Below are 23,143 nucleotides of genomic sequence, written 5' to 3'. Positions count from 1 at the left end.
CCCTAATCTGGAATTTCCATCCTGGGGCAAGCGGTACGTTAGGAGAGGTGCTGCCACAGAGACAGATTCAGTTCTACGAGTACCTGAGTCAGCTCCTTCTTTAATAATAACCGCCCTTGTCTCAGAACGGTTCATTTCAGGTGAAGGCTTAGACTTCAGATAAGGGCTCAGACCTCAGATAGCCCGCAACCCTTTTTAGAAGTTACTGGACTGAGATTGTTGAATATTGAATTTCATTTTTTTCCTGGAGATCTTCTTTAGGTGACAAATGCTAAATCAGCCGATGAACTGCCATCTTGGAGGACACATTTCCCTTATAAGCAAAAACTGAATTTTTCTCATTTTAAGATTTAATTCCTGACACACGTATATCATCGAAAAGAGTTTTTGTTGTTTTTAAGAAAGCAATAATTACCGATTTATTTTCGGGTATTCAGCTTGTCCTCGGGTACACAGCCTGTAAGACTGCAGATAGTTATAGACTCCGGGCAGGGAGACCGTGCTGACTTCTTATGTTAAAGAGAACCAGTCACAGTTAAAGTATATATGACCTGGTGCTCTGTGCTGCCACTTTGTTCCCTCCTCTGCCTGGGTGGGTAATACACAGCAACTCCACAGTATATAAAAATGTACTCTATAAGAGTGATATTGAGGATAGCCGATATCAAGCGCTGAGTCGCATTCACTTGTTAGTCAGCCGCTACCTCCAGAGCAACCCAAAGTCCTCCTACAAATGCAGACTGGTGTTTACACCTCACAATGTGACACCGCGCATGCCCTGTGATTGGTCAATCAGAATTTGAGCGCTTCAATTTTGGTGGTGGAGCTGCCCTCTGTTCCCTCAGAGCCTGGGCAGTTGTGGGATTGCGGCAGCAATGTCAGTCCTGGTTCACTCATGGTCGGCCCGGGATCGTGCGTATGTCTGCAAGTGTGCCGTTGCCGCGCAGCCCCATTGATTTCAGCAGGGTCATATCCACGCAGCAAAAAGGCTCCTGCACTTTTTTGCGCAACGAGTGACCCACTGTTTTTTGCGGCCACTTTTGCTCCCACGGAAACACAAGGAAAAAAAAAGCAGATTGGTGGCCGCGTTTGGGGAGCCATTAGAAATGAATGGCACCACAAGCAGGGGTCGTGTTTTTGTGCGCGTTTCCGCAACCATGCAGCAAAAGTGCACAAAACCGTGCGCATCGCCCCGTGATCTTTGATCTCTCAGATGTGAACCGGGCCTTAGAGCAGTTCTTGTTATGATCTGCCATTTTCTGGTGCCTATTATCCATTGAGGATCTTGGCCTTGTATATTTTTCCCAACCACATGAAAAACCTGAAAGAAGTGCAGCCAGTGCGTCTCCTGAATATAAACGTTGCCTGCCGGTCATCCTAACTCTGTCTTGCTTCTGAAGATTGAGGAAATGACCTGAAACAGGAATACAGATTAGGAGGTTGGATGTTTCTGATCTGCATGCTTGTTACAGATCATCCCATTAGAAAGTACTGAAGCCATTGGATCGTTATGACAGCCCAGCAACTAGCATGTTCAAAGGTCAGGAGTGGCAAGCCCCACATTTGACTTGGTACAGGTGTGTTTTAAGGGCTGGGTGAGCGTGACGGCAATCTCATGGTACAGGACAGGAAAGAATAGATGTCTGGTAGGTAAGAGGGTGTCATGAAGTAATTCAGCAGGAGGTGCACTGGTGCCAAGAGCTGGCAATCTTAAGAAGCAAATCTCTACATCAGGAGCATGCAGAGAGGCTTCTATACTACACCCTTCAGCCCCCAGACTAGAGATGCACACGCTAATGCATGTTATAGCACACGTTGACATACATTGCACTAGGGCAGCCTGTTCATTATGATTGGGCTGCCAACACATTACAGTGGCGGAGAAACTGCATCACCCTTTTTAAAAAAAAAAAAACCACAGCACACCCCCATGCACGATGTATGTATTGGGGGTTGCTGCAGTTTGTGCAATGCACAAGGGTACCATTCACAATAAATAGCACCACACATGGAGCAGGCACCTTGTGAATGGGCCCAAAAAGTGTGCTGGGGACCTTTTTTGTATTGTTTTGTCAGTGAACCTGAACACATTCCTCAGCCCCGGGATCAGCATTTAGCGTACAATCCCTGAAACTGAGCGCAATATCGGAGTTCTCCATCACCCCCCAGGCAAAGAGGGGGCTATAAGAGCAGCCAGGGGCCCCCGATGTGCACAGGTTTATTAAAACACGACAGGTTTCCTTGGGAATCGAAATTACAAATTTATTTTCAGATTCCGGATATGACAATCGCCCCCGAACACTGCACCTCATTCTTCCAGATATATGAGAAACCGGTATGGCCCGCAGCAGTCCATCGCCTTCCTCCCATCATTCCTGTGCAGATAATAACTTGTGGTTGTGATAGACAGGAAGAGTTATTTAGGGACAAGGGACCATGTCATGAGAGAGATATGGGAGCTGCCGTTTCTGATCTACTCCTGAAAACTCAAGTTCCTTGGCTGCCATGACTCGTAGTCCTATGTCAGATAGTTCTCAGTGTGGGTGCGTGCATTATTCTCAGAGTGCGTTTATTTCTTGAACTGTGGTTTCAGTATTTGTATGAGGACTGGTTTTAACAAGCACATACTATATACCACGGAAGAGCCTTGTGTATCTGTTGTAATTGGACTTCTAGCCCCATGCACTAAGCAGCGGTATGGCCTGGCTTAAAAAAGACCTAGGCAAACTACGGCATGGCTGCTGTGATGAAACTACAAATTCCTCAGGTCTTGCAATGCCTCATGGGAGTTGTAGTACAACAGCTGCCTGCCCATGGTTTATCATATGGATCAGGTATGTCGCAAGCTTGTTTCACAGTGAAAAGCTCTTTTTATTCTTGTATGATCACATAGAAAAACAATGTGCAGGGACCCTTCCTCAGGCATATGATCACATGATTGGGGAAGGGTCCCTGCTTGGTTCAAAAACATTGCTTTTCTATGTGATCATACAAGAATAAAGAGCTTTTCACTTTGGAACCAGCTTGTTGGCACACTGGTGACATATATTGTGCATCACAGGTAGGCAATCTTGGCACCGCAGCTGTTGTTGAACTACAACTCCCGTGAGGCATTGCATGACTGGCAGCCGCTGGCATAACTAGCAGAGGCATTATGGAATTTGTAGTTTCACCACAGCTGGAGTGCAGAGGTTGCTTATGTCTTTGATGCAAGGCTAAGCCATACCGCTTCTTTGTACATGGAGCTTATCGGTGTGCTGGTGACTTATCTTATCCATCTGAAACAAGCAGAGCACCAGTCAAAACTTGAAAGGGGAGCCCAGTCTGCTGACCTGTCGTAATCATGTGACTAGCCTCTTCCCCAGTCTGCTGACCTGTCGTAATCATGTGACTAGCCTCTTCCCCAGTCTGCTGACCTGTCGTAATCATGTGACTAGCCTCTTCCTCAGTCTGTTGACCTGTCAGTCATGAGACTAGCCTCTTCCCCACACTGTTTACCTGTCGTAATCATGTGACTAGCCTCTTCCCCAGTCTGTTGACCTGTCAGTCATGTGACCAGCCTCTCCCCCAATCTGTCTGCAGCATTAATAAGAGCAACCATTGCGGGACCCTCCGGACTCTACATGGATAGGACATGAAATGCAGATGTAACATCATGGTGTCCATTGATACTTGTATCCCCTCTACATTATAGATGGGGCCCCATTGTGGGGTACACAGACTGCCCCAACACACCAGCTGCTGATGGCCACTTGCACCTATAGTGTTTCCTGTTTAATTGTACATTTTTCGATCACTGAAAGGGAACAAGTTTGTATGGCGGGAATTCTAACTTCCTTTACTGAACTCTTGTTCCTTGTTAGAAGTCCAGAGACAGCCAGGCAATGGGGAGTTGTAGAAAGGGGTAAGCGATGGCAGACGTTGGACGTTTAGGACCGGTTCACTTTAATATCTAGTGGTGTGGTTATAGTGAATGTCCCAGAATGTAATTATTTCCGGTTCTCCATAGACACTCGCAGACTGACATTATTGTACGGGCCATTTTCTTTGCTGTGCTTGCCTCAGAGGTATCAGACCTTTTCTTCAACTGCCCTGAAACCTTTTATACCCTCTGAATCCCTGACCAATATTTTATATCGGGGGTAGCAACCTTGGCACTCCATCATCATCATCATGTCTTTTCTCTGGGAGCCATGCCTGTGGCTGTCAGTCTTGCAATGCATCATGGGACTTGTAGTTCTACAACAGCTGGTGTGCTGAGGTTGCCTACCCCTGGTTTATATTCTCTTTTGCATTTGCTGGCCTGCTATTAAACATCAGGTAGGCCCACCAAGGCTTCCCACAGAAACCAGAAAAAGGCTGACAGGGTTATTCACTAAAGGGTGAAGAGTTTGGAGAAGGCCGGAGAAGTGAACAATCTAGGACAACATCGCTGAACTTGAAAAATCCTCCAGTTCAGCTCACTTTCCAGTTTAGCTATGTCGTCCTAGATCAGAGGTAGCCAAACTTCGGCCCTCCAGCTGTGGTGGAACTACAAATCCCATGAGGCATTGCAAGATTCTCACAGCCACAGGCATGACTCCTGGAGAGAGAGATGCATCATGGTATTTGTAGTTGCTCAAAGACATGACTCCCGGAGAGAGATGCATCATGGTATTTGTAGTTTCACCACAGCTGGAGGCCTGTCCCAGATTGTTGCCTTCTCCAAACTCTTCACCCTTCAGTGAATAGACCTGCAAATGACAATGCCGCCTATAGCGCCCAATCCGCTTTCATTCTGAACTGCACAGGGATAAAAAAATCTTTGGATTGGTTGATGTGGTGCAATAGTGATGAGATAAACCAAAGTCACACCATTTTTCTTTTTGTTGTGATCCGCCCCTGCATCCCTTCGTGTGTTGTATTTAAGTTACGCCGTAGGCTCCATGTACAGATGTAAGTAGCGTTAGATGAATGCCTTCTCCCCTGCCTTCTGTTATAACACACAGTCATGGTGACTGGATCCGTTCAGCTTGTATAAAGCTTTCGTTGTTTTGTATGATTTTTTTTATATCTCTATTTAACAGCTTCATATTGAAGCTGAGCTGCTTTAGGTGATGAGACACTTCGGTACCCATTAAGAAATTGTCCTGTTTTATGAAAGTGATCTACTATGGTTGGAATAAAGACCTTCTTAAACCTGGACGGCCTCGTGTGAGTTATTGGTGAGGGAAATTTGAAGAGGAGATTCTTTTTGGAGGGAAGTCATCTTTCTCAGGGCAGACATGGTGAAAGGGTCCCTTCCTCAGGACCCACATGGTGACAGGGTCCCTTCCCCAGGGCACACATGGTGACAGGGTCCCTTCCTCAGGACCCACATGGTGACAGGGTCCCTTCCTCAGGACCCACATGGTGACAGGGTCCCTTCCCCGGGGCACACATGGTGACAGGGTCCCTTCCTCAGGACACACATGGTGACAGGGTCCCTTCCTCAGGGCAGACATGGTGACAGGGTCCCTTCCTCAGGACCCACATGGTGACAGGGTCCCTTCCTCAGGACCCACATGGTGACGGGGTCCCTTCCTCAGGACACACATGGTGACAGGGTCCCTTCCTCAGGGCAGACATGGTGACAGGGTCCCTTCCTCAGGGCACACATGGTGACAGGGTCCCTTCCTCAGGGCACACATGGTGACGGGGTCCCTTCCTCGGGGCACACATGGTGACGGGGTCCCTTCCTCGGGGCACACATGGTGACAGGGTCCCTTCCTTGGGGAACACATGGTGACAGGGTCCCTTCCTCGGGGCACACATGGTGACAGGGTCACTTCCTCGGGGCACACATGGTGACAGGGTCCCTTCCTCGGGGCACACGTGGTGACAGGGTCCCTTCCTCGGGGCACACGTGGTGACAGAGACACCATCATCATGTCTGCCCTGAGGAAGGGACCCTGTGTGGTTTCCGAAACGTCGGCTGCTGTGACATGCGTCTTAAAAAAAAAAACATTTGGATTTATTTCATCTCACGAGTGCTGGTGATCTTCATTGTTATCTACTGTTGTACGCACAGCGCCATGCGTGGACATCACTACGAGCACCACCATTACTTCAAGGTCTTTTGTTGCTGTATGGTGTGCAGGGGACATCTTTGTTTTATCATCTATAGGCGCTGAAACACTCAGCAAAAAAAGTTCCATTCATTTTAATGATCCCTGTTCACACCTGAGCGTTGCGTCACCCATAAAAAAAAAAAACTGGAGCAGATAGGTTCTGGAGCAGTTGCCCATGGCAACCAATCAGCATCTCTCTTTAGTTGGCTCAGTTAGGATTTGAAAATGAGACAAAGAAGCTGATTGGCTGTAGTGCAAATCTGCTCCAGATTATGTCTGCTCCAGTTCTGATAAATTCCCCCACTGGGATTTAAAATGGAGTCATCAAGGCTCAATATGAAGGAGACGGACTGTTTTATGAATCTAATTATTTGTCTTTATGACCCTCGTCGACCACAAAATAAAAAAAAAAAGAACTTGCAGGCGTGCGCGGGATCATGTTGCATCCCAGATCTGAAAGTAATAATGATCCATCACCAAGCCAATGCAGCAAGGAACACAGCAGCAAATGTTCTTTATTTATGGGAAACAGGAAAGGGAAGTTATGTAAAAGGGAACAGGAACCTGTGTCATGGAGTTGATTGCTTTTCATTGGTCAACGCGCCAGAGGAAATCGCACGTCAATGTGCACACGAAAACACGCAGAAACCCCTGACACTCAGGTGTGAACAAGGCCTTAAAGTTTGGGTTGTGGGAAAATGCAACTTCTTCAACCTGTTCATCTCTTGAATGCAAGTGACATGGACAAAATTGATGGGACCCTTCTCCTAATATTTTGTTGTACAACCTTCGGGGCGAGTTCACACCAACCGCAGTGCGTTCTGGCCGGAACGCACTGGATCGCATTCCGGCCGGCTCACTTTGTCGTGGGGCGGGAGGGAGCTTGACGCTGCATTGACCTCAATGGCACCATAGCCATGCCCTCTGGCCGCAATGCGATCAGCCACACGGGATACACAAGGCACATGAATGCCTGTGGTCCAGGCAGAAAAAAAAATGCTGCAAGCACGATTCTTTTCATACCAGACCGGAAAGCAGACATTCACTTCAATGCACCGTCCTACAACACAGTGAGTCGGCCGCAATGCAATCCAGTGCGTTCCGGACAGAATCAGGCTGGAACGCACAGTGGCTGGTGTGAAGTAGCCCTTAGACTATTATTATTATTATTATACAGGATGTATAGAGCGCCAACAGTTTGCGCAGCGCTTTACAATATAAGGAAGACATTACAATTCAAGACAAGATGTAAGGAGGGCCCTGCCCCTGAGGGCTTACAATCTGAAAGAGGAGGGGGAAATGATACATGAGGAGGGAGCTGTGTGGGGATGAATTGTTTGAGAAAGTGATGGTTCAGTGGTTAGGTTGAGGTGGGATAGGCTTCCCTGAAGAGATGGGTCTTTAGGGATCGCCTAAAGGCAGTCAAGGTGGGAGATAGACGGACAGGTTGGGGTAAAGAGTTCCAGAGGATGGGAGAGACTCTAGAGAAGTCTTGGAGGCGACTATGGGAGGAGTGGACAATGGAGCTGGAAAGCAGGAGGTCAATGGATGAGCGGAGGGGACGGTTAGGGTGATACTTTGAGACCAGCTTGGAGATATATCTGGGGGCGGAGTTGTGGATGGCTTTCTAAGTGACTGTTAATATTTTGAATTTTTTCTAGGGGTGCGCAACCTTGGCACTCCAGCTGTTGTGAAACTACAATTCCCATGAGGCATTTTGAAACGCATGATTACCAAAGGCATGATGGGATTGTAGTTTCGCCACAGCTGGAGTGCCGAGGTTGCCCACCCCTGCTTCAGAGGCAATCGCTGCAAACGAGATTTCTGGAGCCTCACCTGCCAACAGGTAGTCTGCCCCAATCGTCTTTACCGAACTTCCTGCCAACAGGTAGTCTGGCCCAATCGTCTTTACCGACCTCCCTGCCAACAGGTAGTCTGCCCCAATCGTCTTTACCGAACTCCCTGCCAACAGGTAGTCTGCCCAATCGTCTTTACCGAACTCCCTGCCAACAGGTAGTCTGGCCCAATCGTCTTTAGCGAACTTCTCCAGCTGTCTCAGGTTTGAAGGGTTCCGTCTCCAGGCTGCATGTTTCAGCTCTTTCTGAGGATGTTCAGTAGGATTCATATCGGGGCTCTTAGGAGGCAACTTCAGAATAGTCCAATGTTTTGTTCTTAGCCCGTCTTGCGTTCTCTCATCTGTGAGGGGAATTTATCAAAAGTGGAGCAGCTAAAATCGGGAGCAGTTGTGCATGGCAACCAATCAGCTTCTCTCGTTCATTATCAAATCTTAACTGAACTAACTGAAGAGAGAATCTGATTGGTTCTCATGCACAACTGCTCCAGATTTTAGCTGCTCCACTTTTGATAAATTCCCCATCCCCCCCCGTGTGTTTTGGGTCATTATCCTGTTGGAGGGTCCATGACCTGTGACTGAGACCGCTTTCTGACGCCGGGCTGTATGGCTTGCTCCAGAATTCTATGATAGTCTTGAGACTTAATCGTGCCCTGCACTGATTAAAGGCACCCCATGCATAGAATCCCCAGAACATCTCTGAGCTCCTCCATGTTTCACAGTACCGTAGGTACGTTGATCTTAGAAAGCTTCATTTTTCCATCTGTGAACTGATGACGTGTCCAAAGGAGGTTCTCCCACAAGTGCTGTGACATGACAACATACATTTTTAGTAGATTCCAGTCTGTTTTGTTTTGTTTTTAATTTCAACATTGGAGCCCTCTTTTATCTTGGAGCCCACTGACACTCAACTAGTGAAGAAGGTGTGAGGATGGTGTGATTTGGACCGGTGCCTGTTATTGCTAAAAGTTCTAGAAGAAAATTCAAATTTTGGTTTGTGATCGGAACAGGAATAGAGGGGGAAATCTTCCAATGTGAATACTAGGTCACCCTGACTTCTAGGGGGTTTCCTCACTTTGGAGGGATTTCCTCTCACTTCCTGTTGTGTTGATCAGACAGGAAGTGAAGGGAAGTCTCCCCACTGGGACACAGATGGCAAACACAAAAAAAAAGCGTACAGGGGTTATAACCCTCCACTGCTCTATCCAAAACTAAAAAAAAAATAACAAAAAGGGTTGGCTTGCATTCTACTGTAACGAATCTGCTGCATCTTCCTCCTAGCACTCTGATATTTGATCAGGTGATGTGTCGAAAGTGCGAACTTATCGAGTTGTGGGACCGCATGACTTCCGGTTTCCTCAGAACTACGATGTTTGCACACAAAACATGTTCTGCACGAGCGCCATCCACGGCATTGCCCTATAGATATAGACCACAGCAATAAAGTAATAAAATGATGTAGGATGACAGTAAGCCAGCACGTTCTTTATCTCCGGTGCCCCACTCAAGCGGTTGAGTGGGGCACCGGAGATAAAGAACGTGCTGGCTTACTGTCATCCTACATCATTTTATTACTTTATTGCTGTGGTCTATGTGTATAGGGCAATGCCGTGGATGGCGCTCATGCACAACATGTTTTGTGTGCAAACATCGTAGTTCTGAGGAAACCGGAAGTAATGCGGTCCCACAACTCGATAAGTTCGCACTTTCGATACATCACCGGCAGTTTTTGCATCTCCCCTGTGCAATGCAGGATACCTATTGGAGGAAAGGAGATCCGAGCAAGCTCCGCCCCAGTCACATGATACTGGTCCCCAGCAGCTGGAGGCTAAGATCACCTACAGTCAGTGATGACATCGCCCCGCCTACTCCCACTCACTGCTCTGCTGACCCGACCTCGTAAAGTCCTGAGCCCGTCACCGCCCAATCACAACGCTGCCGCCGCCTATACTTCTCTTTCCTGCCGGATACAAGTGATGTCACTGCAGATTCGTAGCTGATTGGCGCGCTCATCGCTATGGCAACGGCTTGTTGTAGCATCCTCAGCTTCCGGCTCCGTGTTCACCGCAGAGACAGAGAGTACCGGGAACGATGGCCCAGCCGGCCACCGCCATGAACCGCAAGAACCTGCAGAAGATGGCCGAGAACCTGAGCAGATCCGCCAGACACTGTAACTATGCCGAGACCTTCACTATTTTTTTTGTTATTGATTATTGTGCAGCCGCTCATTGAGGGGAACTTATCAAAGCTGGAGCAGGTGTCCATGGCAACCAATCATCTTCTAGCTTTCATTTTCAAACGGAAGAAAGAAGCTGATTTGTTGCTATGGGCGACTGCTCCAGATTGTCTGCTGCAGTTGTAATAAATGTTCCCCATTAATATGAGTTGTTTCAGTTTGAGGTTTCTTTTTTTTTAGCTTTGTCCTCATCTTCATGTTCTACAACCAATCAATACAAATCATAAAATAATGTCATTTCTCTTTGTCCGGCAGTCACTAAGATCGAGGTGGAATGTCTCATTCGACTTTACAACACCATAGTGGGTCGTCCCATAGACCCGAACATCCGGGGGGAGGGAATAGACCGGAACACCTTCAGGAATATACTGCACAACACGTTCACCATGACTGACGATATGTTAATGGACAGGGGTGAGTCACAACAATATGGCGCAGTGACCCGAAGCAGCCAATCAGAAGTCGTCTTTCAGTGATGAGCTCAGTGACGTGAATTCTGATGATCGCCAAACATTGTGTAGTATAAATAATGATGATGTCATCGCTTAGTTTAATGAAATAATATCACCAAATACCTTATATATTGAAGGTCATGTGACCACTATTCAGTCTACCCTGCAGGAATTGTTAGGACAGGGGGCAGAGACTTGTTATGACTTTGATAGAACACCTGTCTCCATTGGTGGGCAGTGGGCGTGTCCCCATTGGTGGGCAGTGGGCGTGTCCCCATTGGTGGGCAGGGGGCGTGTCCCCATTGGTGGGCAGGGGGCGTGCCCCCATTGATGGGCAGGGGGCGTGTCCCCATTGGTGGGCAGGGGGCGTGCCCCCATTGATGGGCAGGGGGCGTGTCTCCATTGATGGACCAAGGGTGTGTTTTCATTGATAGGATGGGGGTGTTAGCAGGAAAATACGTTCCTGGTCTATGTAGGAAGTGCCAGGCAGGGCTGGGAAGGGAGCATGGAAGCAAAGCTGCGCTCTGCCCCGTGTGCGCCGTCGCTGCGCTCTGCCCCGTGTACATCTGTTTCCTGTTTCTTATATCCGATGACAAAGCTTTGTGTTCTTCTCTCCAGTTTTTCGCGCCTTCGATAAAGACAACGACAGTCACATTAGTCTGACGGAATGGATTGAAGGATTGTCGGTGTTTCTCCGCGGAACGCTGGATGAAAAGATCAAATGTAAGCGGTACAATCCAATGGAGGAAATCTCTAAGTTCCTAAATGTGAAGGCCAAACGTTTCATTTAGTTCAGTGGAGAAGGAATAGACTGTCAGTGACACCGCTGGGGAGATTCACCCAATATGTGTCCGGGTGAATGTTATCACTGAGACAGGAAGTGAGGGGGAATCTAAGAGTTCTCATTGAACAGCAGAGGACGAGGTGAAAGTAAATCATCCAATGGGGTAAAATGTCTAAGAAGCAACTTCCCATCACATTCAGGAGATTTTCTCTTGTTTCCTGTTGTATCTCTAGGACAGGAAGTGAAGGGAAATCTTCCCAGCAGGGTAACAACAGCCAAACATAACTTTATATGGGCTGTAACCTTTTCCTGCTCTATCCAGTACTACAAAAGTTACAACTTTAAGTATTAGAATGACATGTCTGGTGGTTGACATTCTACCCCTATGAGAAAAATGTCTGCCTCCCATGTATATGACAGGTACACTTTATTGTGTTCACAGTCAGAAACGCTTACTGCAAAGTATGTGACCCTATATACAGAACAATCATTCCCCTTGGATGAGATGAGGGAGTAACATGGAGTTTGTACAGAGATCATACATGCAACAGACACAGATAGGCCAATCATGTCGTTATGACAGGTGAACAAGCCGTGTGAAGGGATGGGAGACCTGTATATGACTTCCTTCAATCATGGAGGCTCAGCATCACACAAGGGTGTTACCTAGGGCGGTCTTCATACAAATACACCCTGCCCAGGAATAAACCAGCTTTAGATCTAATCACTTATGGTCTGTGACACTTTGAACGTCATTGGAACGCACCCCATTAGGCTGATTTCACTAAGATATCATACACGTGTTCATATATATATATATTTTTTTTAAAGATTGTTTTGAAGTGTATGATCTGAACAGTGATGGATACATCTCCAGGGAAGAAATGTTCCACATGTTGAAGAGCAGTCTACTCAAACAGCCTACAGAGGAAGATCCAGATGAGGGTATAAAGGATCTGGTGGAGATAACCCTGAAAAAGATGGTGAGCAGTTTACTGCAGCAGAGACACTCGGGGCCCGTTCACAGTCTCCCATCTGCTAAAATACATTGTTTAGGGGACGGGACGTTCTGACAGCTCCGGCAGTATGTTTGATATCGCACGCTGCCGGAGCTGTCACTTGTTACATTTTTTTTTAAATTTATCTTTATTGGTAGTGAACAATGTGTACAACACCATTCAGGTCCCTGCACACCAGTGTGGATGGCTACACTGCGGTGACCTTCATTGGCATCCTGTGTGCTGCAAGAAAATGCAGAATATCACCCATCACACCCGTGATGTAGTGTGAACAGGGCACATCGAAAACAATTGTTGTCTATGTGTCCTAGCAGTGATCTGTGTTTTTCTTGTGCACATGGCGGCTGCCTCCCGGGCACATGGAGTTCAATGACACGTTACACCCATGTCTGCAGATGATTGATGGGATGGACCCTGCACCGAGCATTCCAAGTGCAGCCAGTGACTGCAGACACCACCGTGTACTCTGTATACCGTGTTTCCCCGAAAATAAGAGTGTCTTATATTTTTTCGGGGGATGTCTTATGTGTACCTGGCTGCAGCTGTCCGCTCTCCGATCGTGCGGGTGGGCGGGAGCTGCGGCCGCTCTCAGCTCTAATGCCGTCCAGGGAGCCAGACAGGTGGGCGTGCGGGCCTGCCTGGCGGGGGAGGGGGGACGGTTATGGGGAGGGAGCTGCGGCCGTGACATGTAAAATGTAATTATACGGTGCAGCTACCCCGAAAATAAGACCTAGCGCTATCAGGGATTTCTGTAATATAAGACCTACCACCGAACTAGGTCTTATTTTCGGGGTAGGTCTTATATTACAGAAATCCCTGAACATAGCGCTAGGTCTTATTTTCGGGGAAACACAGTATTAGAGCGCTGGCATTGTCTTTTATCATGGAAGTCTATACAACAATGCATTCAGCGTTCCTCTGACATGACTAAAAGGAAGAAGTCACCAGCACTCCAACAGAAATGTTGTACAGGAGATCTCTGAGCCTGACGAAGGGGACCCTGTGTGGCCCCTAAAGCGCTTGCCAATGAGAGGCAGCATTTGTCAATAAATGAGCATCTAATTGCTGTTATCGTTGTTGGAGTGCTGGTGACGTCTTCCTTTTTGTCTATGTGTGGCGGCGGCATCCGCAGTCATTTCGCACACCCGCCTTTTTTGGGGGGAGTGCGGCAAGTGCAGAGAGGAGATTTTTAGAGACATTGAATGTCTGCTGGAAAAAAACCTTCTCCCTCTCATAGCAATTATTTTAGTGCACGCGGCCTGCGGTGCGTATAAGATGAAGTAGAAACTCCCGACATCTTACAGACAGACGGTTTTCGGGAGAATGTAACTCCTGCACAATTTACATCAGCGGCTACCCAATGGCCAAAGAGTGACGGGAATGCAGAAGAGGAGAACAATGGAGCACCAAGGAACTTAGGCCTGGTTCACACATGGGCGTTTTACAGCGCGTTCCTACGCGCTATAAAACGCTCAACATGTGAAAATCAATGATTGCCTATGGGCACGGTTCCCACCTGGGCGTTTTACAGCGCGTAGGAACGCGCTGCAAAACGCCCTACGCCCAAAGAAGTACAGGAGCTTCTTTGGGGCGTTATGCAGCGTGTTTCCATTGGTATTCCCGAGTGTGGATCGGGGTAACAAAGCGGTAACCCGAGCCACACTCGGGAATACAGCGTACAGGTCTTACCTTGTCCGCGATCCCCGATGTGTCCTCCGGCGGCTGCCGACTTCCGTCCCTTGCGAGCGGCCGCGTCGTAGGGGGGCGGAGCGGGCGGGAAGTTTAAAAGTGAAAATAAAAAATAATTATTTTTTTTTAAAGAGAAAATAAAGGAAAAAAATCATACCGCCAGTGAAACGCGCGTTTCACTGAACGGAAAAACGCGCTAAAAAACAAGCTGAAAAACTAAGCTCAGGTGTGAACCCAGCCTTAAAGTGACACTGAACTCAGGAGGTAAATCTTAAAAATGCATTCAAGTATCTTAACTATTAACAACAATGTATCTTATTTGTGTATCACACGGCTGGAGATCCTCCAATCATCTCTGAATTGGTGCTGACACTGTCCTTCCTTCTGGAGGGGGGCTACTTCTGTTCCCCATGGTCCCTGTGTGTGTTGTAAAGTAGTCACCGCTCCAAGCTCCATGTATTTCCAATAAGATAAATTTTTGGTAATAGTTAAGATACTGGAATTCATGTTTAAGATTTACCTCCTGAGGTTAGTGTCACTTTAAGTTCCTCTTAAATTAGGACTGTGTGTGTGTATCTATATTAGGGGCAATCTAAGCTCCAGCGCTGTCCCTGACTCCCTCGTCTTCTAGCCCTGTAAAGTAATACAAACCTCAGCGCGCAGCCTCTGGACTTCTTTCCTCTTAGGTTTCCATTCAAACAGTCAGCCGGTTTATCTTCTCTCCTCAGTCATATGGAATAATCTGGTAAAATGGATCTTACTAAAAGAAAAAGGATAATTATCTGTCGCACACTCTCCGCTGTGTTTGCTCATAATCTCATGTATAACATTTCTGTGTTATGTCTCCTCCAGGATTACGATCACGACAGCAAACTGTCATACACAGATTTTGAAAAAGCTGTGCGAGAGGAGACCCTGCTCCTGGAAGCTTTTGGGCCGTGCCTCCCTGATAGCAAGGTGAGCTTCCCGAGCAGCAGAACTACAACCCTTAGGAGGAATCAGTGATCATCACTAAGGATGGGCTCGGGCGTGTTCGCAGCTCCACGTGCCGAGCCCGCCAGGAAGCTGACAGCGCCAATCACAGGTACTGAGACATTTCCCGATCTCTGCAGCTGCGGACCGGGATAATGTCTCAGTGCCTGTGATTGGCGCTGTCAGCTTCCTGGCGGGCTCGGCACGTGGAGCTGCGAACACGCCCGAGCCCATCCTTAATCATCACATGGACATGTATACTCTTCTCTTGAGGTCTGCTGTGAAGTTCCCCCACCAATCTCCTCCCCCTGTGTTCGGCGGCACATCTGACAATTTACAGGGTTATTCACAGAAGGGTGAGGAGTTTGGAGAAGGCCGGAGGAGAAGTGACCAATCTAGGACAACATCGCTGTCTGGGAAAATTCTCCAACTCAGCTCACTTTCCGGTTCAGCTATGTTGTCCTAGATTGTTCTCTTCTCCGTAATCTTCCTCCTCTTGTGAATAGACCTGATAGTGTTGGAGTAGAAGGGGCGGAGACTTAGGGGAAGAAGTAGAAGGAAGGTGCGGGTGTTGGATCTCTTAAAGTAGTAGAAGTTCTCCATCAGGTCCATCAGCAGTGTGGTGGGAATGATTGTCCTTAGTCAGCTGTCCCAGGAGTGGTGACCGAGGTTCAGCTCTTTTGTATAGGTTGGGATTGGATGTGCAGGAAGGAAAGTCATAAAAGCAGAACCTATAAAGTCCGGGTTCAGTCTTATTCAGACTCTTGAAACCCAAAAATGTGTTTGTTTTTATCATATTTCCCCTCCATTAGGGCTCTTTACAAAATTGTTTCCTTTTTTTTTTTTTTTTACTACTTTGGGACAGTTTTCTATTGATATTAAAATACAAACATGACATATCCATGACCATTTACCACCAAATGAAGGTCTAATGTGTCCTGGACAAAGCAAGGTGTGATCTGTTTTAACTTCTGTCATTAAAAGGAGAACTATGGGGTTAGGGCTTTTCCCCATAGTTCTCCTTAGGGTAACGGGAGGACTCAAACTAGCGTCCTCCCGTCACCCTAGGCTCAGTATACCGCGAGCTACAGCTAGCGGTATACTAAGACGCTGAAGCGGATCCGACATTTGTGCCGGGATCCGCCCAGCTGGGTGAGTGACAGCTGGCTCTGCCTATCTAGAGGCAGAGCCAGCTGTACCCGCCCCCTCCCCCGTCCGTTCCGCCAGTCAGCGCTGGCGGATCGGAGCGGAGAGGGGGGAATCCAGTCCCTCCCCTGTCACAGCAGAGAGCCGTGACAGGATCGAGAAGTGAGCGAACGCCGGTATGTGTTCGCTCACCTCCCGATCTACTGAGCCGACCTGTGACAGTCTCATTGTCACAGGTCGGCTAGAACTATGAGGTGAGTGAAATGCACTCACCTCATAGTTCTCCTTTAAGGGGTTAAAGTGTGTGTAAAATAATTCAAGAAATTGTGTTATTCTCTGAGATTTTCCCACCCTGGTTAGGAAGTGAGGGGAAATCTCCCCAGAGGGGACACAGATGACAACAAACCTGACAGAGGCTCTAACACAGGCGTGGGCAACCTGGGAAGACCAGCTGTGGTGAAACTACAAATCCCATTATGACTTGTAAGGCCCCATTCACACTGAGCGACATGAAAATCGCGCGATTATGAGCGATATTGCGCGACGCGCGATATTGAGCGACATCGCACAACTTTTTCCTATTGGGCTGTATGCAATCAGGAGCAATATCGCTTGAAATCGCTCAAAAAAAGGGTCATGTAGGAGCGACAAGCTACCAGCGACGAGCTACAAGCGATATTGAGCGACGAGATATGAACAGCTCCATTGGAATGGATTGGAGAAGCTACATAGAGCGATATCGTGCGGAAATATGAGCGATATCGCTGCAAAAATCGCTCTATAAATCGCTCAGTGTGAATGGGGCCTAATTGTCAGAGTCTTGTAATGCCTCATGGGACTTGTAGTTCCACCACAGCTGGAGGGCCGAGGTTGCCTAGCCTTGCTTTAATACCTGTTGGCTTTGAGCTCAGAGCGGGTCCTCAGCACAGCGCAATGTGCTGTATATCAGTATGATATTGCTCTTCCTGTCACATATTTCTCTTGCAGAGTATAATGGCTTTCGAGAGAAACGCATTCGCAGAGCCAAGTGAACCATAGATGGTAACTGTCAGAAAATGCATCCCGAGCTCTTCCTTGCACCGCCACGTTACAGGGATCCGGAAGTAATACTCCCTTACTCTTCAACACGAACGCATCAGGTGAAGTCACAGCTCCCGATCTTCATTCTGGTTCCAGGCCACCAACTAAGAAAGTATTGAAGCCACTGGATCGGCATGACAGCCAGACAACCTGCATTTTCATAGAGGATCCAGCAGTGGCAGCCTACATACTTTTCTTCAGCACACGTTTCCCTAAGGTCCCTTTCACACGGGCTGATCAGTGTATGGATCCTGTCCTGATCAGATGTCACCATTGTCCAGTTATCTTCCCTCCATCTTGTGATAGAAGAAATGACCGGACCCCCTGTGTGTGTCTGTGGGGGAGTCAGATATAAATGGACGTGTGTCAGTTTACATCAGATTACCGCCGATCCGGCACGATCAGGTCCAGTCAAAACTCTGTTCTGTTTTCTGGACCTGGCCGGAGTCGGGGGCAATCGGGTGTCAATAGACGCCGGTATGTTTCCACACGGCTGCCCATAGACTAGCATTGGGCTTCCAATCAGATCTGCATGAAAAACAAACCGACAGACCCGATGGGCCCGCCCGTGTGAAAGGGACCATAGCATGAGGGACAGAAGAAGACGGCCTTTCCACAATCTTTGTATAAAAACACTTTCTTATATATTTCATGTTTAAATTTCTGACTGCGGACCGTTCTTTGTATTTTTCAATAAAAGTCATAAATACATGTAGGTGAGGCGATGTGATGAATAACGGGGATCAGATTCTTCGTCTCTGTTTCGCGGGGGGAGCAGTCGGTGAATCTCCGTTGGGGGGCTCGCCTCTAATACAGGATGCAGAAACCTGGGAGACACAATGAACAAAGCAAATTATTACAGATGAAGTTTAATGTGTGTACATTTTGCCTTCCCCTGGCCCCTCCCCCATCAACATGCTCATGACATAATTCTATAAAATATCTTATTTTAGACCCACTGATATCATTACTGGGTCTCTGTGCTGCTGTAGGCCGTGCAAGCAGATCATGGCTGGTGGGAGGGGCCGGTAGGGTGCTGTACATCACTTCCTGAAAACAGGAAACTTTTGTATCGCCCTCATGGGATGCTAAAACCTCCAGAAGTAGGAGGAGCTGAAAATGAAATGAAAGGGGCGGGCCAGGGACAGTCAGGCTGAGGAGGAAAGTGCTAGATGATGCTGAGCTTCCTCCAGCCAGGGAATGAGGCAAGCTCTATCTGACTTGCTGCAGCTTCTACGGATACACAGATACCAAGTACAAGTACTTTCCTCTGGTACTTGCCGATACTTTTTCTTAAAGGGACCTGTGACATTTTTTCTAAAACAATACAGACTGATGATTTCCTTATAACGATGAAGAACTGTAACTCAGTCCATGATTATTCAGCAATGAAGAATGGCAACCGGCTATAGAGGACTACAAATCTCAGCAATCCATGATTATACAGCAATTATACAGGGCTGTGTGCGGGTCTCACCAGGGCTGTGTTTGGCACTTTGCCTGAAGTAGGGATCTATACGGTTCCGAAATCTCTCTATACAATGTGACAAATCTCATCAATAAAGAACATTGACAGAAAATCTTATTGGAGTGCGAGTGACTTTCGTAGGGCTGCGTTTGGGTCTCTCCAGGTGGGTGCCGGGTTTTCTATCGAAAGCTCCAACTCGTCCAAATCTCCAACTACCTCACTGCCGGGTACTTGCAAGTTGGAGATTTCGACCAGACAGCGTTAGACTGCAAAACACAAAGACTGACGGAGCTCTGTACAGCTGCATTGTAACAATATTCAGCAGGTGGCAAACTCGACGAGTATCCTGAAAATGCTATGCGCACCGCAACTGTACAGAGCTCCAGTCTTTCTGAGCACCGGAAGTGAGGTAGTTGGAGATCTCGATGGGTTGGAGCTTTCGATAGAACGCCAGGCTGAACGGGTGAGATCCAGGCTCCGGGGCTGTACAGGCAGGTGTGGGGCTGCGCTGTGCCCACGCCGAGAAGTAGGAGGAGGCAATGTATGGCCGGAAGGGCACTGTCAAAGACAGCTGTCTGAGGTGCTGAGCAGGCTGCCTGAGGTCCCCAGCAAGCGTGGGACCTCAGGCAGCCAAACACGTTTAAAAATTTAAAGGGCCAGTATCGGCTTTTAGAATTGGGGCATTTTCACCAGTCCAAGTATTAGTGAACATGCCCTGTATTGGCCCCGATACCAATACTAGTATCGGTGCATCCCTAGCAGCTTCTAATACACATTACGAGGTACAGCTGCAATCAGAGTGGGCCAATGAAACCTTACACACATACAGCCAAATCTGTACTATCCAGTCATTTCCGAACCCTTGGGATTGATAAAGAAATGGGGAAACTGCACACAAATGTTTAAATCTCACAAGTTTAGTTCTTGGCCCGAAATCTATATGCGCAGCACACATCACCGGGCTGCTCATCAGGTCTGATCAACAATCTCTTGCCATAAACAATGACCTTTTAAAGGGCCAGTTCACCTAAAATGGATTTATACATCTCCCGGATTCTGAAAATGACCGTGTCCCCAGTTCTGATCACTTGCTGCAGCTTTTCCTACAAGGAACTCTCACTTTACCCGCATTACTCATTAATTGTAAATTTGAGAATTTGTGGCCGGGAGGAAGAGACGTTCTCTTCAGAGAGTGAGACTTCCCCCTATCAGAATGGTCGGGTATGACATCATACAATTCCGCAACGTAAGCGTCGGATCACGTATAGACCCGGCATCCAGGTAAACGCGTCTACTCGCCTCTCTCAGTCTCGCTCTGATGATGTCAGCGGAGAGGTTGAGGGAATCGTCGGCCAGGTCTAATTTGGGGATTTCTGGCAGTTTTGGTCCGATGATAATCTCCTGAGATGCGGGAAGTATCAGAGTCAGTTTTGTCTCTTCCTCTCGTCTCCTCTGCCTCTCCTGAAGCTGGGTCGTCCTTGGCATGAACCTGGCAGAACTCGCAATGATGGGGGGGCCGTGTGGCGGACCTATCGTCCTTCCTGTGTGATCAGCACAGCCAACTGAAACATCACCGGCTGAAGAGTGTAATGGAGGGCAGTAATCTTGTCTGTGGTCCGGGGTCATGGAGGGTGGAGGAGGGTAGTTCTCATGTCTGTGAATTGGAGCCACTGAGGGCGGAGGAGGGTAGTTCTCATGTCCTTGGTCAGAGGTCACTGAGGGTGGAGAAGGGTAGTACTTATTCATGTAGTCCGGGGTCATTGAGGGTGGAGGAGGGAAGTTCTCATGTCTGTAGTCCGGGGTCATTGAGGGTGGAGGGGGGAAGTTCTCATGTCTGTAGTCCGGGATCAGTGATGGCGGAGGAGGGAAGTTCTCATGTCTGTAGTCCGGGATCAGTGATGGTGGAGGAGGGTAGTTCTCATGTCTGTAGTCCGGGATCAGTGATGGTGGAGGAGGGTAGTTCTCATGTCTGTAGTCCGGGATCAGTGATGGTGGAGGAGGGTAGTTCTCATGTTTGTAGTCTGGGGTCAGTGATGGCGGAGGAGGGTAGTTCTCATGTTTGTAGTTCCGGGTCATTGAGGGTGGAGGACGGTAGTTCTCACATCTGTTGTCCGGGGTCAGAGATGGTGGAGGAGGGTAGTTCTCATGTCTGTAGTCCGGGGTCACCCAGGGTGGAGGAGTAGCAAAGGGAGCAAGGGGGTCACCAGACTGTACAGATGAGTGACAGGAGGAGGCACGTGTGCGGTTCACGGTGGAGTGCACAGAAGTTGAAGTGGAACTTTCAGACTTTTCTGGTCTCTTGGAGGCAACTTGATGATCTTTGGGGCGAAAAAAAGGTGAAAATCTGATATTAAAATATCATCATAATAAAGTACAAACTCCGGGTTGTGTCACCATACTGATCACATTTAGGCCCCATTCACATTGAACGATTCGCAAATCGCGCGTTTGTTGCGCAATTTGCGTGCTATATCGCACAAATGCTTGCATTGAGCAAGCTATAATCGCGGCAAAATCCGCTCCAAAAAGGGTCCTGATGTAGCGACGCACGACCCGCGACAGCGACGGACAGAGCCCCATTGCCATGCATTGGAGAGTGATATCGCGCGGTAAATAGCCGCGATATCGCGGGAATTACCGCGCGATAAATCGCTCGGTGTGAATGGGGCCTTAGGGCTATGCAAGAAAAAAAAATTATGTCTGCTACCCTTATCTTCAAAATAACAACAAACACATCTTTAGAAATGTTTAGTAATGACAATCTACAAACACATACTTCTAGATAATTGCCGGCTTTGTATTCTCTGCATTCCTTATTTCTCTTTCCTACCCAGTATTCTGACAGTGGCCATTTTTACTAAGGGCAGATTACTAGCTCTCCTTTTACTTCCTGGAACTCTGGCACATGTGACCAGGACATGTGACCAGGACATGTGGCCACGCACATCATCTCAGAGGAGGAAAATTACTTTCGCTGAGATCTCGTGAGAATACACATGAGATTTCCCAGCAATGCTCTGCTGATGTCACCTTCCCAGGATGCAATGCTTGGGCACAGATTACATCACTAATGCCCAAGAGGACCAGGAAGTGGAAAAACAATAATTATAAGTAAAATAAAAATATGTTTGTTTAGCTGATGAATGTAAGATGATTTCATACCAGCATGTAGAGCTGCATGCTGAGGTGATTTATAGTCAAAGGGGGGTAAAGGTCCGCTTTGAGGTTTAATAAAACATTTTTAAACTCCCCCTCCCAAAAAACCTGAGTACAGATGTGCACTGAGCCACACACAGTAGCTCGTTCGATATCACTGAGCACGCCGGGGCAAGAGCAGGGATTTTAGGCCCATCATTCACGTTAACTCTAAATTGATGATATTGCAAATATCACGTGACCATTTTATTTTCCAGGGTCCCTGCTTTCAGAACATATAATGTTTTGGGGGGTTTTAGGAATCTCCAGACACACAATGTGAATTGTAACGTGTAAAATAAATAAAAGTCTCTGCCAATGAAAAGCTGAAAGCCAGCTGAGAAAACAGCTAAAACCCCAAAGCAACCCGAAAGACGACGTAGCGTATTGACGGAAGGGACGGCTCGTGCGGTGCAACCAACCTTTGTCAGACGTGACCCACGCCACGTACCGCCTCCTCTGCTGCAGCTTCTCTCGAGTCTCCTGGACATTCTCAAACTCCGGCGCATAGCAAACATGGAGGAGCCCGCCAAAGAAACTGCGTTCATCTTGTTTCCGCTTGGCAACCCTGAAATATTACAGGAATAAAGTTTAATTAAGAAAAGAAAAGAACGCGTAAAAATGCCCTTAAAGGGTCCGTCCACCTCCTCATGTATCACTTGCCCCTCCCTTTAGATTGTAAGCCCTCAGGGGCAGGGCCCTCCTTACCATCTTGTCTTGAATTGTATTGTGATAGTAATGTCTTCCTTATATTGTAAAGCGCTGTGCACACTGTTGGCGCCATATAAATCCTGTATGGCAGCATTGAGACAGTTACAGGCATAACTCCCAGAGGCATGTTGGGATTTGTAGTTAAAGCTGGAGGGCCGGAGTTGCCCAGCCCTGATGTAGAACAATACTTTTTTCTTTTATAAATAGTTATATTGTTCCATTTAAAGCCGACCTCCGAGCAAACAGCCAAATCCAACCCTGAAACGCGTATGAGGGAGATGAACACCATCTGTATGTCTGTCCATAGAGCGCAGGCAATCGGTGACCTGACTTTTCTCTACTACAAAACAGCAATGCCACTTCCCGCCCCCCAGCCTAGGATTGGATAGCAAAGAAGCAGCAGCAGACTGATGACATCATCTCTCTGTTCCCTCCTCCTGTCAGCAAGTG

General features: G+C 47.7%; 1 protein-coding gene across 1 annotated transcript; it reads left to right on the top strand.

The window, feature by feature from the left end:
- Positions 1-9,934: 9,934 nt before the first annotated feature.
- Positions 9,935-17,277, top strand: EFCAB1 (EF-hand calcium binding domain 1). The gene is made up of 6 exons (XM_018557579.1): positions 9,935-10,111; positions 10,433-10,591; positions 11,248-11,352; positions 12,245-12,396; positions 14,974-15,078; positions 17,227-17,277. Exons 1-6 carry the CDS (start codon positions 10,033-10,035, stop codon positions 17,275-17,277), a joined length of 651 nt encoding a protein of 216 aa, XP_018413081.1. The 5' UTR covers positions 9,935-10,032.
- The last annotated feature ends 5,866 nt before the right edge of the window (positions 17,278-23,143 follow it).

The sequence above is a fragment of the Nanorana parkeri genome, unplaced genomic scaffold, assembly GCF_000935625.1.
Source record: "Nanorana parkeri isolate BGI_ZX_2015 unplaced genomic scaffold, ASM93562v1 scaffold291, whole genome shotgun sequence".
Classification (NCBI taxonomy): domain Eukaryota; kingdom Metazoa; phylum Chordata; class Amphibia; order Anura; family Dicroglossidae; genus Nanorana; species Nanorana parkeri.
The sequence above is the reverse complement of the archived record's forward strand: the minus strand, read 5'-3'. Positions and strand labels throughout refer to the sequence as shown.

Excerpts from the sequence above, each read along its gene's own strand:
- EFCAB1 (XM_018557579.1), top strand. The coding sequence starts at position 10,033 with ATGGCCCAGCCGGCCACCGCCATGAACCGCAAGAACCTGCAGAAGATG. Across the intron at positions 10,592-11,247 it reads CGATATGTTAATGGACAGGG|TTTTTCGCGCCTTCGATAAA; the intron begins GTGAGTCACAAC and ends TCTTCTCTCCAG. Across the intron at positions 11,353-12,244 it reads GCTGGATGAAAAGATCAAAT|ATTGTTTTGAAGTGTATGAT; the intron begins GTAAGCGGTACA and ends TTTTTTTTAAAG.